Source organism: Lactuca saligna, chromosome 2, assembly GCF_052625555.1.
Source record: "Lactuca saligna cultivar CGN05327 chromosome 2, ASM5262555v1, whole genome shotgun sequence".
Classification (NCBI taxonomy): Eukaryota; Viridiplantae; Streptophyta; class Magnoliopsida; order Asterales; family Asteraceae; genus Lactuca; species Lactuca saligna.
This window is the reverse complement of record NC_136418.1, coordinates 85445943-85460126: the sequence shown is the minus strand read 5'-3', so window position 1 is coordinate 85460126 and position 14184 is coordinate 85445943. Positions and strand designations below refer to the sequence as shown.

The window sequence follows — 14184 nt, the reverse complement described above, 5'->3', positions numbered from 1 at the left end:
GATGTTGAAAAATTAAACAAAATCTTGTTAAGGGACCATTTGTGACAAATAAACAAAAAGAGGAAGCTTTTATGATACTTACGGTTTTAATGTGATGGGTTTTATACAAAAGAACATCTTATGTGCTCATTCAAAACCCTAGAAGCTTGGATCTAGGTTTCTCTATTGTACATGCAATTCATCCAATACTTGAAACCCTAGATCTAGCATGCATAATTCGAAACTAACATAAAAAGAACAGATCTAGATGATTACCTCTTAAAATTGGCTTGAAACCTTTTGATTCTTCTTGGTTCTTGAGCTTAGACTCACAAGTGTAACTCCTATAATGGCTTACAAACACCACACAAGTAAGAAGGCAATTATGATGGAGAAGGAATGATGCTAAATTCATCCCTAGGGTTTTCTTGGAATCAAGTGGCCGATTTCTGCATGTAGGGATCTCTATTTATACTATAGGCTACTAGGGTTTCAGGTAAAACCCTAATGGACAACTTAATCACCTATCAGCCCAAGCAACTGAATGAGGCCTTGGACAAAAATATGATGGATCTCCATCATAATTTTGTTCCCCCTTAGTCCATTAGGTTTCCCAGCCCAAAACTCAATTATCACACTTTTGACAGTTTATACCCCTTTATTCAATTAATCTCTTTTAGTCATCAAATTAATTCCTAATTAATTTATGACCAATATTAATTAAATAATATGATTTCTCCTTTAATATAATATTCTTATAATATATTAATAAATCATTATATCCTCTCTCTCCTTAAATTACCTTGTCAAGTTGTTTTGGTGAAGGTAACCCAAAAGGACCATGCACAACCGGGTCAAGTACATACCAAATATAGTTACGACCTTAGATACTGATCCAATAGTCTCTTACTTGGATAAGTCTAGTAACTATATCTCACATATGACTTCAGGATCTGATTAGCAATCGTAGCTCTCAGAAACCGCTGTCAACTCTGATCTTATCAGAAGCATGTCCTCTAGATAAGGGATCATATATTCCTCCATTCTAAATATCGTATAGACTGAAACACATATTTAAATCATTTTCTTTGTCTATAAGTTGTTTTCTGACTTTTGATTTATGACGACTGACAATAGACTACAGCTGAACACATCAATTAAGTCCCGGCTTGGTCAAGCGCTTAGGGTGTCATCACTAAATCATCGAGGGGCCCACATATATCGCTTTTATCCCACTTTGGCTAAAAGGAATGGATAAACTTCGACTCAAATGCTCGCTTGCACCTACTGAGCGAATCACACACAACATTAAGTTTTATAACACCAAGTTACTAGTGTGTTTACCTACTATCAATGTGCAACCGATTAGCAAGAAGCAACTTAAACGTCTTGGTTTCAAGAATATAAGATATTATCCTCTCATAATTACTCGTGAGAAAATCCATGAAGTGTTTCAAGTGAGCATGGGTTTAATCCAATACTCTAATCTTATTACATGAGCACTCATGAAGTCTGCAACAAACTTATGCTATGTCTAAACACTTTAGACAATCTACAAACAGATTCATGAAAGTCTTCCTTCATACCTACTCCCGACGTATGAATGACTGTGAATGTTTGAATAACCTAGTTATTCTGGAAGTCAAAACATGCAAAGTGAAACACAATAACAAAACTCAATCCTATATGGTCCCAAAACTTTTGAGCGTAAATAAAAACACTTTTATTTAAACACAATATTGACTACTCATTATTCATTGTTTAATGTTTTGGATAATCAACTTAGTACTTGAATTCTAACCGTTTTTAAAAATTTTCCAAATGCCTATGGCATTAAGAGGGAAAAAGGGAGCACTTATAAATAGTAAAGGAAGGACCATGTCTCACATAAAGACATGACACTTTATTAGTCTTCTACCATAATATTTTATGTGCCATGTTCTCACAATTCGAACTACGAAGAGTGATGCTGTAATCATAATCGAATTTTGAGAATGCAATTATCCTTTCCATATATAGAATTTCCTCATGTTGAGCCATTCCAACAGAACATTCATATATATATATGACTAAATTTGATTAAAATTCTACAATATAAGCCTTTAGATTTGAAATGAAGTATAATATTCTCTCCCTTAATTATTGAAAAACAACTTTTCAACCCCTACAACTTTGTAAAGTGAATCTTTGTTTTCTATAATTAATATTTCTAACTTGCAATACTTGAAATAATAATCATGCTCCCACTAACACGATGATTATTACCATACAAGCATAACACTTATGCTCCCACTAGCTCTGACATGTATTGAGAAAACAGCTGAACTTCCATAAAACAATGCTTATTGAATTCCTTAAGTTCATATTTCTAAACACCTGATGCTTTGATAAGCCTTTATCTAAGCTTCTTAAGCTCATACACCTTTGCCTTCGAAATCTGACATGTGTGTCTAAATAAATTCAGAACTTATGTTACTAGGTCCCAAATGTTCAGACCAATTGCCAAATCTCACAAATTGAACTATGAAAAGGGATTCCGTAATGATAATCGAATTTGAGAATACAATTTTCACAATTGGAATCTTCTTAAAATATCTCTTAGTGAAAGCATTTCCTCACAATCATATTCATGAAGGAGAGAAACCTTATGACACTTCAATTTTAAGGTGTATGTTTTCCTTTCCATGTGAATTTGCCATAACAACAATTACAAAACAATGTTTGTGACAAATGCAACTCATATGGATTGAACTTGTTCAATCTTGATTTCTCCTCTTCTGGCAGCATGAATGCCCACCATTGCTTCCAAGTTGTTAAGCAGCTTATCCTTACCTTATCAATGTACTTTCCATTTATCAGGGTGCCCTACTTTTATGCAATCCAATTGAGAACTCATAGAACTCATATTGCATAGTTGACTTAATCTAGAATGGTACAGAAACAAAATTTATTTCAACACGATAGGTCGCCAACTTCAAGTCGTGTGCTAGTGATTTACTATCGATTTATTCTTGATTAGCTCTTCAACCTTTTAAGACAATTGAGACTCCCACTGAATTCTTGTTATATATGATTCTCTTGTCAAGAAACTTCTCGTGACAAAACAAATATTCAAGATTTAGTGCGAAATTCTATCAAGACTAACACTTCACTCAATTGGTTCTAGTTGGTCTTTGTCTTCTGCAAGTCATTAAAACTTACCAATTTCAAATGTGCGGGAATAAGAAACTTTCCTTATTCCACATTTGATAGGTCTTACAAACCTACACACAATTTGGTACTACTTGGTCTTTGTTTCATTCAAGACATCACAACTTACCAAAACGTACAAGTGTAAGAACATTCCTACTAAAGGTAATATCAATCAAGTCACAATCTTGGAGTTTGACTCTAAGATTTGATACAAAAGAACATCCGATGTGCTCATGCAAAACCCTAAAGCTTGGATCTAAGTTACTCTATTGTACATGTAATTCATCCAAGACTTGTAACCTAAGATCTAGCATGCATAATTCGAAATTAACATAAAAAGAACAGATCTAGATGATTACCTCTTCAAATTGGCTTGAAACCTTTTGATTCTTCTTGGTTCTTGAGCTTAGAGTCACAAGTTTGACTCCTCTAACCAAACACACATGCACTAATACAAGATTTGACACAAAAATTTCAAACCATTTTTACATAAAATATCGGATTTTTTGGTGTTGCAAAACGATATGATACATTTTCACAAACTTGCTTATGAACTCACCAACATTATTATGTTGACCGTTTTATAATTAACTTGTATTGTCAGTGAATCGTTAAGCTGGCTGGTCAACAAGAACTTGTGGAATTTGTTGTAATTTTGTTATCACCATACATTAAATCTTTTGGCATGTAATTTATGATACAATACTTGATGTAAACAATGTCAATTGAAATACTGTATGTGTGGTGATGATGATGTTATGTTTCATTTATATTCATGGTGATGATATTCCAAGATAAAGTCACCTAAACCTCCGTACGTTTCCGCCGTCTGGTCCGGGGGTGTGATAGTAGTGATGTGGATTCCATTTATAGAAATAAAGAACCAAGGAGATGCATATATGTGAGAGTTGAATACATATATCCGAATGAGGTTCATGATAAAAACATTTGGTTGGTTAAGTGACTAATTTAATGGTTATCAACATTTGTGAGGTTTTAGTAACAGATTAACACTAAAGATGGTTTCAGTTACATTGTTTAACAAGTTTCTTAGTGGTGTTGAAAATCCTGGATTTTTATATATGCAGACAAGAATAGTGTGTTAGATATTCGACAACAAAAACCTAAAATATTTGAATATGACTAAAATATATATATTTGTTCATGAATAATATTTTTTTTGGAAACTTATATTATAAAAATACATTTCCTTCGTTGGTAATACATTGGTTGCTTCTAGCCCTAATTTATTGTACTTAATTTTATTAAGCATATGGACAAAGCAAAATAAAAAGAAAATATTGGCTGGTTGACAGAGTTCCATCACATTATTTTGTGTTGTTTTTCAATAGGAACCGAATAAGTATGTGGTTGTTGGCTTTGTCATTCTGAAATATAGTTTATGTGAAATATGGTTGGAAAGTTTATGGCTAATTAAAAACAATACAAGCAAACACTAAAAAACTAAGATCCAACTTTATGGGTGTAGCTTTCCCCCCGGTGTGAAATCAATATTATTGCACAAGGTGTTAATTAATATTAAGCAGTTTAGTTCATTGCCGTCTGAGCAGCAACAATAAGTAATTCAGTTTCAAAAGAAGCACACTCAACTTAGCTAAAGACTCAATCTCCACCCACGTAAACAAAAGTAGCTCCAAGGCATTTGGCAACAAAATTCATTGGTCTTCCCAAATTGGCAATTTTTTCACATACAAATATAGTGAAGTCCTTATAGGTGAAGTCCTTATAGGTGCATTCTCGCCATGACTCTCGCCATGGTTGGAAAGGTGTGTGCCAGATCCCGAGCCATTAGTACTCGAGTTATTGATCTGTGACATGGCAGCTGCCACCGCTGCGGTGACTACTGCTTGAAACATAACAACATCAAATTGAGGTGGTGGAGGTGGTGGTGGTACAGATGCTTCCTCACCGTTGTTTCGCCTTGGATTCCTACGTGGAGGCATCCTTCAACTATAGGTTTAAAAGACAAGGATAAGAATTTCATAGAATAGAAAATGTATGTGTCTCATGAACTAAATCGCTATAGTTCAACAACAGATGATAGTATGAGTCTTAAAGTAGAAGAATGAAAGTTATTTGCAAGACTGAAGGTATGAAACAAGTATTTGGCTTCCCAAAGACCATTCAAGGTTTGAACGAAATACTTAACATAGTAGTAATAGTGTCACTTATATTAATATAAAAGTTGTTACAACGATCATGAAAATTTGACCCCTATAAGGGTCTCCGGTTACAAGGTTCGAGAAATTTAAAGACTTTTAGCCGAGGTCCTAAACTATAACAAAATTTGAGTCCTTGACAAGCACTACTTGCGTCGTAGGTTGCGCTTGGAGCTTGACTCCGCATCTGATTGCTTCGACTCCATTAAACGCCTATCAAAAGCGGCTTGTTGTTCCCTCAGTTCAGCGAGGGCTGCAATCATTTGCGCTTGAAATGCTTCGGTTTGGATTTGAGCATTGTCTTGTATCTTGTCCAGCCTACGGATGTCAGAAGTGTGAACCTGCACTTCCACGTTGACATCCCGGAGTCGACTAGCTTGAACTCCAGACTGATAGGACTGATTGGCTAACTTACCCACCATTACCGGGAGTGCTCGATCAGCTGAACCTCCACCTCGGACATCGTAGAAGTCCCATTGGTGCAAGTGACTTCCCCAGACGAGAGTCGGTCCTTGAAAGTTCCTTACGAAGACGGGAGGTTGAATGGGTGGTGGATCGATAACTTCCGGCTCTGAGTCGGTACCGGAGTCATCACCCACTTCTATGGGTTCCTCGTCCTCTTCGGGATCATCTTCGATCCATCCTCCGTTGCCTTGGTTGGGAAAGTAGGGGTCGCCAGGGTGGTGAAATCCAGCCATTTGACTGTACGGGCAATAGGGTTATAAGAATGGAATAAAGTTCAAACGTGCAAAACATGTAAGTTAAACTAGTTTAGATAGCAAATACTCCTATAGTATTTAAATTCTTGTGTTTGATTCTAGTAATGGTTTGGTAAGGTTTGACTTGTTGCTTACTAGGATCATTCCTCGATATACGTTGGTCCAATCTCGGGCAAATATAGTTGATCACGCTATATTTGTCCAAAATCTGATTACATATATCGAGTCTCAATCGTAGTGTCAACTTGTCTATATACTTGTATAGTTGTATAACATGAAAATAATTTGTGGTATGCATGTAATTGTACTTAAATGAACTATCAATTTAAGTTGAACGCAAAGCTGCTTGAGCGTAAAAAGAAAATTTGTTTTGTCAGAGAGTATTAGTCCCTTAAGCATTTATAGTTTGTATATCTTATGTGGTTCGATATACTTAGTTCACTATAAACATTGCTCTGATACTAATCTGTCACACCCCCAAACCTGAACGGCGGAAACGTTCGGGGGCGGATGACTTCATGTGGTAACGTAACAAATGAATACATAGTAAAGAAAGCAATACAACCATCATATATATAATTGAAAGTTTACATTTGTCAAAAGTTACATGTTCAAAACCAATTACAATATGATGTCAAAATACGAGATTAAACTGGCGCTGCAGCATCCCTTCATCAAAAGCAAAATGAATACCTGAAATTTACTGATTTCCTGGGACATACAAGAAATTTTGAAAGAGTAGATCAGCATTTAAGCTGGTGAGTTTCATAAGTATTTAAATGACAATGTTTGAATGAAATGAAATGTTTTGTCCTTGTTTGTTTGTGTTTAGAAAATCTTATATTTTCTACTAGTATAAAAGTAGCCTTCACTCAAGACCAATGTTTGTTTCTAAAATGTATGTAAGTGTAAAATAACCAATGAGTTTGAAAACCTTGTAAATCAATGCATTTTTAATACCCCTTGTGAGTTTTATAACCATACTATCGACTCGAAATGCCTATACACAACGTTCTTCAGGCGTTGGAATGTTATGACGTTTGTCACCCCAAACGGTGGACTGCAGCTAACAGTCAGGGCGCGGGTTGTCAAGCCCGTATAGATCTATACACAAACACCACGCTCCCCCTCCAAGGGATTCGGGTATATAATACAGGACTTGAAATGTGTACTCGAACGTACATGAAGTTAGTGTCTCACAAAACCGTGGTATAAAAACAGATCTACTTGTTAAAATGTTACGTTTGTTCTTGTATACGAAAGTAAACTTCTTGAAATTCAGGTTTCTAGTACATAAGAGTTAGAAATTTGTTCGTAAAACTATACCTATTATAGTTTTCTAAAAGTGTGTCTTGTTTGTTTAGAAATACCTAGAAAAGGAATCACTTGTTTATGAAAGCATAGATTTTTGGTGTAGAGTCTAAGATAGACAAGAATAATCTAAGAAAAGTTTAGTTTATACATACATTACAACAAATTTATATTTCAAAAGATAGAATGCTATTTTAACATATGTTATATATATGAAAGTTCCTTAAAGGTTTATAAATCGCATGTGATTTGGATATATAACAGCATATAAAAGAGTTTCTTTATGTAACACACGATAATACTCGTGTGTTTTACTTGTAATCCCCCCCTTGAAAGCATATAAAAGAATTTATAAAATATTTAAAAGGTAAATTAAGGGGTATGAACTCACTTGAAAGTTTGAAGATAGCGAGATGGAAAACCGGGCAGAGTTTCGTCTCGGGAAACGGATTTTCCTCGGGATTCTCGGGAATCTCGGGAGGAAAATCGACCCTCGGGACTTGAGCAAAAAGACCAGAGCTTCGGGTTTGAACGGGCACGGAAAACGAGGCAAGATTGGGAGAGAGAGGAGAGAAATGAGCCCTTTTCTCGGAAGCCCTCGCATCCTATTTATAGGAAGGCTGAACTGCCTCGGTACACGGGGCGTACGCTCGTACGCAGCGCGTACGCGTACGTCATGCATGACCGAAGCCTCGACTGCCTCGGCTTCGGATGGGACGGGTTGCTGGGGAGGCGGGTCGGATGGGACGGCGGGTCGGACGCTTCGGACGGGTCGGACGGGTCGGACGCCTCAGATAGGGCGACGTGGACGATCAGAGGCCAAGTCTCTCGGGTACGCAGGGCGTACAGGGGTACGCAGCGCGTACCTCGGATGAGGACACTGACCCCTCTTTGGATAAGGTCCGATTTTTGAATTAAATAAATATATAATTTATTTAATAAACTTCAAAAATTCATATCTTTTTCATACGAACTCCGTTTTCGATGGTCTTTATATCCACGCGTAGGTGAGACTACGCTCTACAACTTTTGTTTAGACTCCGTCGGCAAATTCCGAAATTATTTGTTTTATTATATATTTTAAACTCATCGTGTTTAAGGAATTTCTTTGAAAATTCATAACTTCTTTATCTGATGTCGGTTTTTGCCAGACTTTTTACCGCTGGAATACCATTATCGAGACCTTCGATTCTCGTTTAGGTCATTCCGGCCAAAAGTCGCTCGATCTCCGATTCGAGTTTTTAGATGTCTGTTGCTAAGCCGAACTTGGAAAAATCATAACTTCGCTATATGAAGTCGGATTTGGGCGTTCTTTTCACGTACGATCATGGTTCAAAGACATTTAAACATAGAAGGAAATTAAATAGAACTATTTGTACATTTTATTATGAAAGTAAATTTTATTACTCAAAAGTGGTTACAATACTTGACCCTTTTTGGTCATTACAAAGAGTTGAAATATCGGGTTGTCACACCCATCTACCAGGTTCCACCTAAAATAGCACAATCACACAGGCCTCACCCACGGGTCCTACTTACCTAGAGCAACACTGGCCCGACTCCGCCTCGGATCCATCGGTCTCAATCCAAGACATAGAGATACTCCTCGATGATCCTGACCGGCATGCCCAAGGCACGAACTGGTTCCCCTTCCACGCTTGTGACCATCTCCAAAAATATTCTTCCTCGAACTGGTGAATGCTATGATCCTATTGGAGTTTTACAACACACCGACTAAGCGTGCTTACCGCCCATGGCCTTACCGCACCTTAATCATCACAACTCCATGCATCCTGAGCCGTAACCTGCATCCAACTACATCCTGACAGATGTTCGGGACATTATTAGAATTCCGAAACCCACAACCTGGACTCAACCATAAGACTACTATGCATAACAAAGGAGACACCATCCAACAGTTGGAAGTTTCCTGAACTCCCACCTACACAACCTCAATCTGGAAAGCCACATGGGTCATCTCTCCCCGTAGCCAGGATGTGAAACTTGCACTAGTTCCCTACCATTCCTAACTCCCAGAGGTCTGGATCGATCCTCCCCCACTTGGATTCGACGAAGCTCTCTCTCACCTTTTAATTCTGAAGGATCTCCGAACCATCTACCTCAAATAGAATGAACTGCCTATAACCTGTGCGAATATAGAACTCCCCTACGATTACCAATGACCAAACAACTCATGAAACTAACACTCTTATCTTCCTACTACCGCTCCTTTGTTAGCAATGGTAGTGTTTGAAACCAACAGTTCTCCCATAGGCAACTACGAATCCTACCAGAACAATTACTAAAACCACTGAACCTTGACAATTACCGGACAACTAACCTATTAAATCTTGACCAACGCCTTCCACACAATACCCTTGAACCGATTCTGACTAAAACCAGAATAGCAACCGAACACATTGGAACCCGCTACACGAGATACAACCCCTCAATAACCCACTAATGACAACAGCATGTAAAAGGCATAAAACAATTCTCGAAGATATAACCCAACATTATCATAGAATTAAACCAACGGTAACGCTTACCCAAACCAATATAACGTTCCATGCAACATAAATACTGATAACAACCGAAAAAAAGCAAAAGACAGCATACCCGCAATATTACCTACTGGAGCATTGGCCTCCCCTGCCTGACACTGAAATGATTGGCTCTTCTCTGCTAGGAGCTCTATTTCATGGCAAATTTTTGGACATTACAAACTCAGACCACTAAAACATGATCAATTTTTTTTCGTAATACATATAACTCCAATTTAATAATAAGTACCCATGTACTAGTGTGCACATAAATCCTCGTATTATCGTATGCGGTAACAAAATTTTGAAATTCGAAGTGGCCATTTTTGTATTTGCCAATGGCCTCAAATTGGCTTAGGCACGTGTACCCCATACCCTACAAGTATCACAGTTGAGCCTTCACGTAGAATTTTGGTTTTTGATATCAAATTAATAATGGATCCAATCGAGCAAAAGATATGGCTACCGGTGGTGCAATCAGAACATACATTTTCCAATGAATAAACGGGTTGATATGGTCACATGCGTCAAGGTGAGAAAAAAAAATGGGTTTTATTTGTTTTTTATTAGCCACACTAGAAGAATATGGTGTCTACACAACATCATTTAAACGGGGTTACCATGTATTTGTAAGAACCTTCAAAACAACGGCATTGAACTTCTTAAAATATGATATATTTTTACGCAAAAAAAAAAAAAATAAAATAAAAAAAATAAAAAGTGGATGGGATGATTCCAAAATTAAATGGATTTTTGCAGATATGGATTATTAGTTTGTGATAACGACAAGTTTGCTTAAGGAGAGTGAGTTTGTATGTCATACAATTTGTACATCATAACAAATGCGTGATATCTTTGAAGAGTGATATGTTATAAGATTTGTTTTTTACCCTATATAATAAAAAGCGGACGCACTAACAAAATACATTGACAATTAATTCGAAAATTAAATGGAATTTCAGAAACCAATAGTTACGGCAATTTTGTTATTAAGCCTAGTCATTAGAGTCTTTGCTGATTGCAGTTGTGAAGACGAAGAAATCCACGGCAACAAAAGCGAAACCCTTAAGTACAAATTAATCGCACTTGCTTCCATATTGATTGCGGGCGGAATCGGCGTATCTCTACCTTTCGCTGGCAAAATCTTCCCGGCTTTACGCCATGAAAAAGATGGTTTCTTCCTAATAAAATCATTTGCTGCTGGTGTGATGCTGGCTACCGGTTTTATCCATATACTTCCAGACGCGTTCGAGAGCCTGACGTCTCCATGTTTGAAAGAACAGGTTTGGGCGGATTTTCCTTTATCTGGGTTTGTGGCTATGATTGCAACCATTGTGACGTTGATGTTTGAGAGCTGGTCAGCGGCATGCCAGCCTAAGAATCAGACGGTAGTTGAAGGGGTTGACGATGAAGAAAATAACGTTGGGGTTGTGACTGTTCACATGCATGCAACCCATCACCATTCTCACGCCAATGATAATTCCCAAGTTTATCGATATCGGATTATTTCCCAGGTAAATTACTTCATCTTTCAAATCTTTTTGTTTCTTTTGAACGACAAAGTTGATTGAAATATAAATAGGCTGCAAACAGATAAATTATTAAAGACACTAATTAAGATGAACCAATTGATAATTCTAATTTCAATTAGAATCTTGTAGGAAGACAAGCACACATATCATTTAAGCATAGATGGTAAGATTCATTAAATAAATAAGTTGATCCGATTATATTGATCTGTTATACAGACGATATCCTTTCGTTATGTCTATAATTAAAACTTAAGGTGAGTTAGAGGAAGTAATATATTGGTGAAAATATTATTTATCTTTTGGATCGCAGGTGCTGGAATTAGGAATTGTCGCTCATTCATTAATTATAGGATTATCGTTAGGTGCTTCCAAAAGTCCGGAAACCATAAAACCACTTATTGTTGCCTTGTCCTTCCACCAATTTTTCGAAGGATTAGGCCTCGGTGGATGCATCTTTCAGGTATGGATATTATCAACAAATTAGATTTATTTTAGTGTATATAATTGGGTTGAATATCAACTATGGCTACGAATAAATCCTAAATAACACGGTTCACATACTTCAGGCAAAAATCAAGTCAATGGCGACTATATCAATGGGAGCGTTTTTCACCCTTACGACTCCAGGTGGAATTGTAATCGGAATATTGATGAGCAACAGCTATAAAGAAAACAATACAAATTCTCTTATTGTGGAAGGCGTGCTAAATGCTGCATCGGCTGGAATGTTGATATATATGGCACTTGTCAACCTACTTTCTCCCGATTTCAATAATCCCAGGATGCAAAACAAGAAGATGCTTCTACTTGGTTCAAATGTTTTTCTTCTTCTTGGTGCCGGCTTGATGTCTCTCATAGCCAAATGGGCTTGAGAATATATTGTTTTCACTGAATGGATTTGTCAAATTACAATTTCCTGACAATTAAGAGCATTAATTTTACATTTGTTAAAATGATTCCAGATTAATCATAATCCTCACCATCATCATGCGATTCTTTGTTTCCTTCTATAGCTCTTTTTCATGAAATTATTTGTACCCGCCAATAGTCACCAACAAGTGAATTAAATTATAGGGGTCAAACCAGACTTTTTATTTATTAGTTTACTTTCCAGGGTACGAAATTGCCCTATCTGCATTTCAAAAGCATGAGCAAACAAACAATTTCACAAATAAAAATAATGGTACCATCTTTTAATGCGACCTCATGGAATTCAGATGCCACAGACACTTAACCTTAATTTCAAGTTTTAGTTCACACGTGCTGCGTCTCAACAAGAAAACAAGTCATTGGCAGCGATAAAAATGACCGCTAAAACATAGCATCGTCGCGGATAAAAGTAATAGAGGCGACACGTAGCTGCTAAAAAGTCGTCAGTACTGTCTCATCACTATTGTTTAAATTTGTCGCATTTTAAAGATAATTGTCGCTGCTATAAAATAGTTGTGCCGGTATGGTGTAACTTAAATCATCAGATATATTTGCTCAATTTTATCTCACTAGACAACTTTTCTCACTTCTCTCTCATCTCTCTCTCTTACATCCTACCGCTGCCGACCACCAGCACCATCGCTGGCACCGTCGTCGTCGCCAGAATACAACGATCTTCAGATTTGTAGCCGCCACCTTCAGATCTGAAGCATTCACCTTCAGATCTGGTGCATTCGCCTTCAAATCTAGAACCCCTGACTTTAGATCTGTCATCACCACCGAGCGCCACCTCCTTCCACTGCCATCTATCTCACCAGTACCGACTATCGCCTTCAATCAGCCGCTTTGCTTTGCTGGAACACCTAGAAAACACTAAACTCGATTTTGAAGTTTGAATATGCTTCTTCTCCAAATCTCTAACATTTCTGATTTGATGAAGCACAAGAAAAACTCTTTGAACTGTTTCACCGGAATAACAGATGTGATGGAGTATGAAGCTCTTTGTTGGATTTGTACCAGATCTGTTATGTGTCACCCCCTTCCCATCTATAACTCATTTTCGTCTCTGTCTCTCTTATTTCTGGTCAAAACACCACCAAATCGACACTTGGTCTGATGTGTTTGTCCATTTTCAGGTTAGCTCTACTGTGTATGGTGTTTACATTGATGGTGTTTACAAAAGGAAGTTCTGAAAAAAAGATGTAGACAAGGTGTGTGATGAAATGCCTTAATGAAATTTGGTAAGTTATTAAGCTGCGAATTTAGTTGTGAATGTATATTTTTTTGTATATTAAACTATGAAGTTTGTGTATTTAGCTGTGATATTTGTGTTTAAAATTGTGAATTAAATGCATTAAGCTGTGATTTTGTTGTTTAAACTGTAAATTGACTATATTAAGCTGTGAGTTTTGTATATTTAACTAGGAATTTATTGTATTAAACTGTGAATTGATTGTATTAAATTTTTAAGTTCATAATATGCTTTTGAATACATACTTTTTTTGTATTAAACAGTGATTTTTCTATATTTAACTATGAATTAAAAAATTTAAGTTGATAATATGCTTTTCTACTGGAATTTGTTGTGGATCTCAATGCTATCGTTTTTTTTTTCTGTTAATGTGTGAATTTGATGTTTTAATCTCTCATTTGTCGTATAATTTTGGTAATCTTAGTTTTAACTGCTATTAAGTTGTGAATGTATAATTATTTTTGAATTAAACTTTAAATTTATTATACTAGTTTGTGAATTTTCTATATTAAATTGTGTATTAATTGTAATAAGTGTTTTAAGTTG

At 36.6% G+C, this 14184-nt stretch overlaps 1 protein-coding gene across 1 annotated transcript; it reads left to right on the top strand.

Moving 5' to 3' along the window:
* The first annotated feature begins 10842 nt into the window (after positions 1-10842).
* LOC145028926 (zinc transporter 1-like) lies at positions 10843-12430 on the top strand. Its single transcript, XM_078977612.1, has 3 exons — positions 10843-11438; positions 11767-11916; positions 12023-12430. The coding sequence occupies exons 1-3, from the start codon at positions 10875-10877 to the stop codon at positions 12326-12328; spliced, it is 1020 nt and encodes a 339-aa protein (XP_078833738.1). The 5' UTR covers positions 10843-10874; the 3' UTR covers positions 12329-12430.
* The last annotated feature ends 1754 nt before the right edge of the window (positions 12431-14184 follow it).

What these genes read in the sequence shown, in the direction of transcription:
- LOC145028926 (XM_078977612.1), top strand. Translation starts at nt 10,875, where the DNA reads ATGGAATTTCAGAAACCAATAGTTACGGCAATTTTGTTATTAAGCCTA. An exon ending in GATATCGGATTATTTCCCAG is followed by an intron (nt 11,439 to 11,766) that starts GTAAATTACTTC and finishes TTTGGATCGCAG; the next exon opens with GTGCTGGAATTAGGAATTGT. An exon ending in TCGGTGGATGCATCTTTCAG is followed by an intron (nt 11,917 to 12,022) that starts GTATGGATATTA and finishes CACATACTTCAG; the next exon opens with GCAAAAATCAAGTCAATGGC.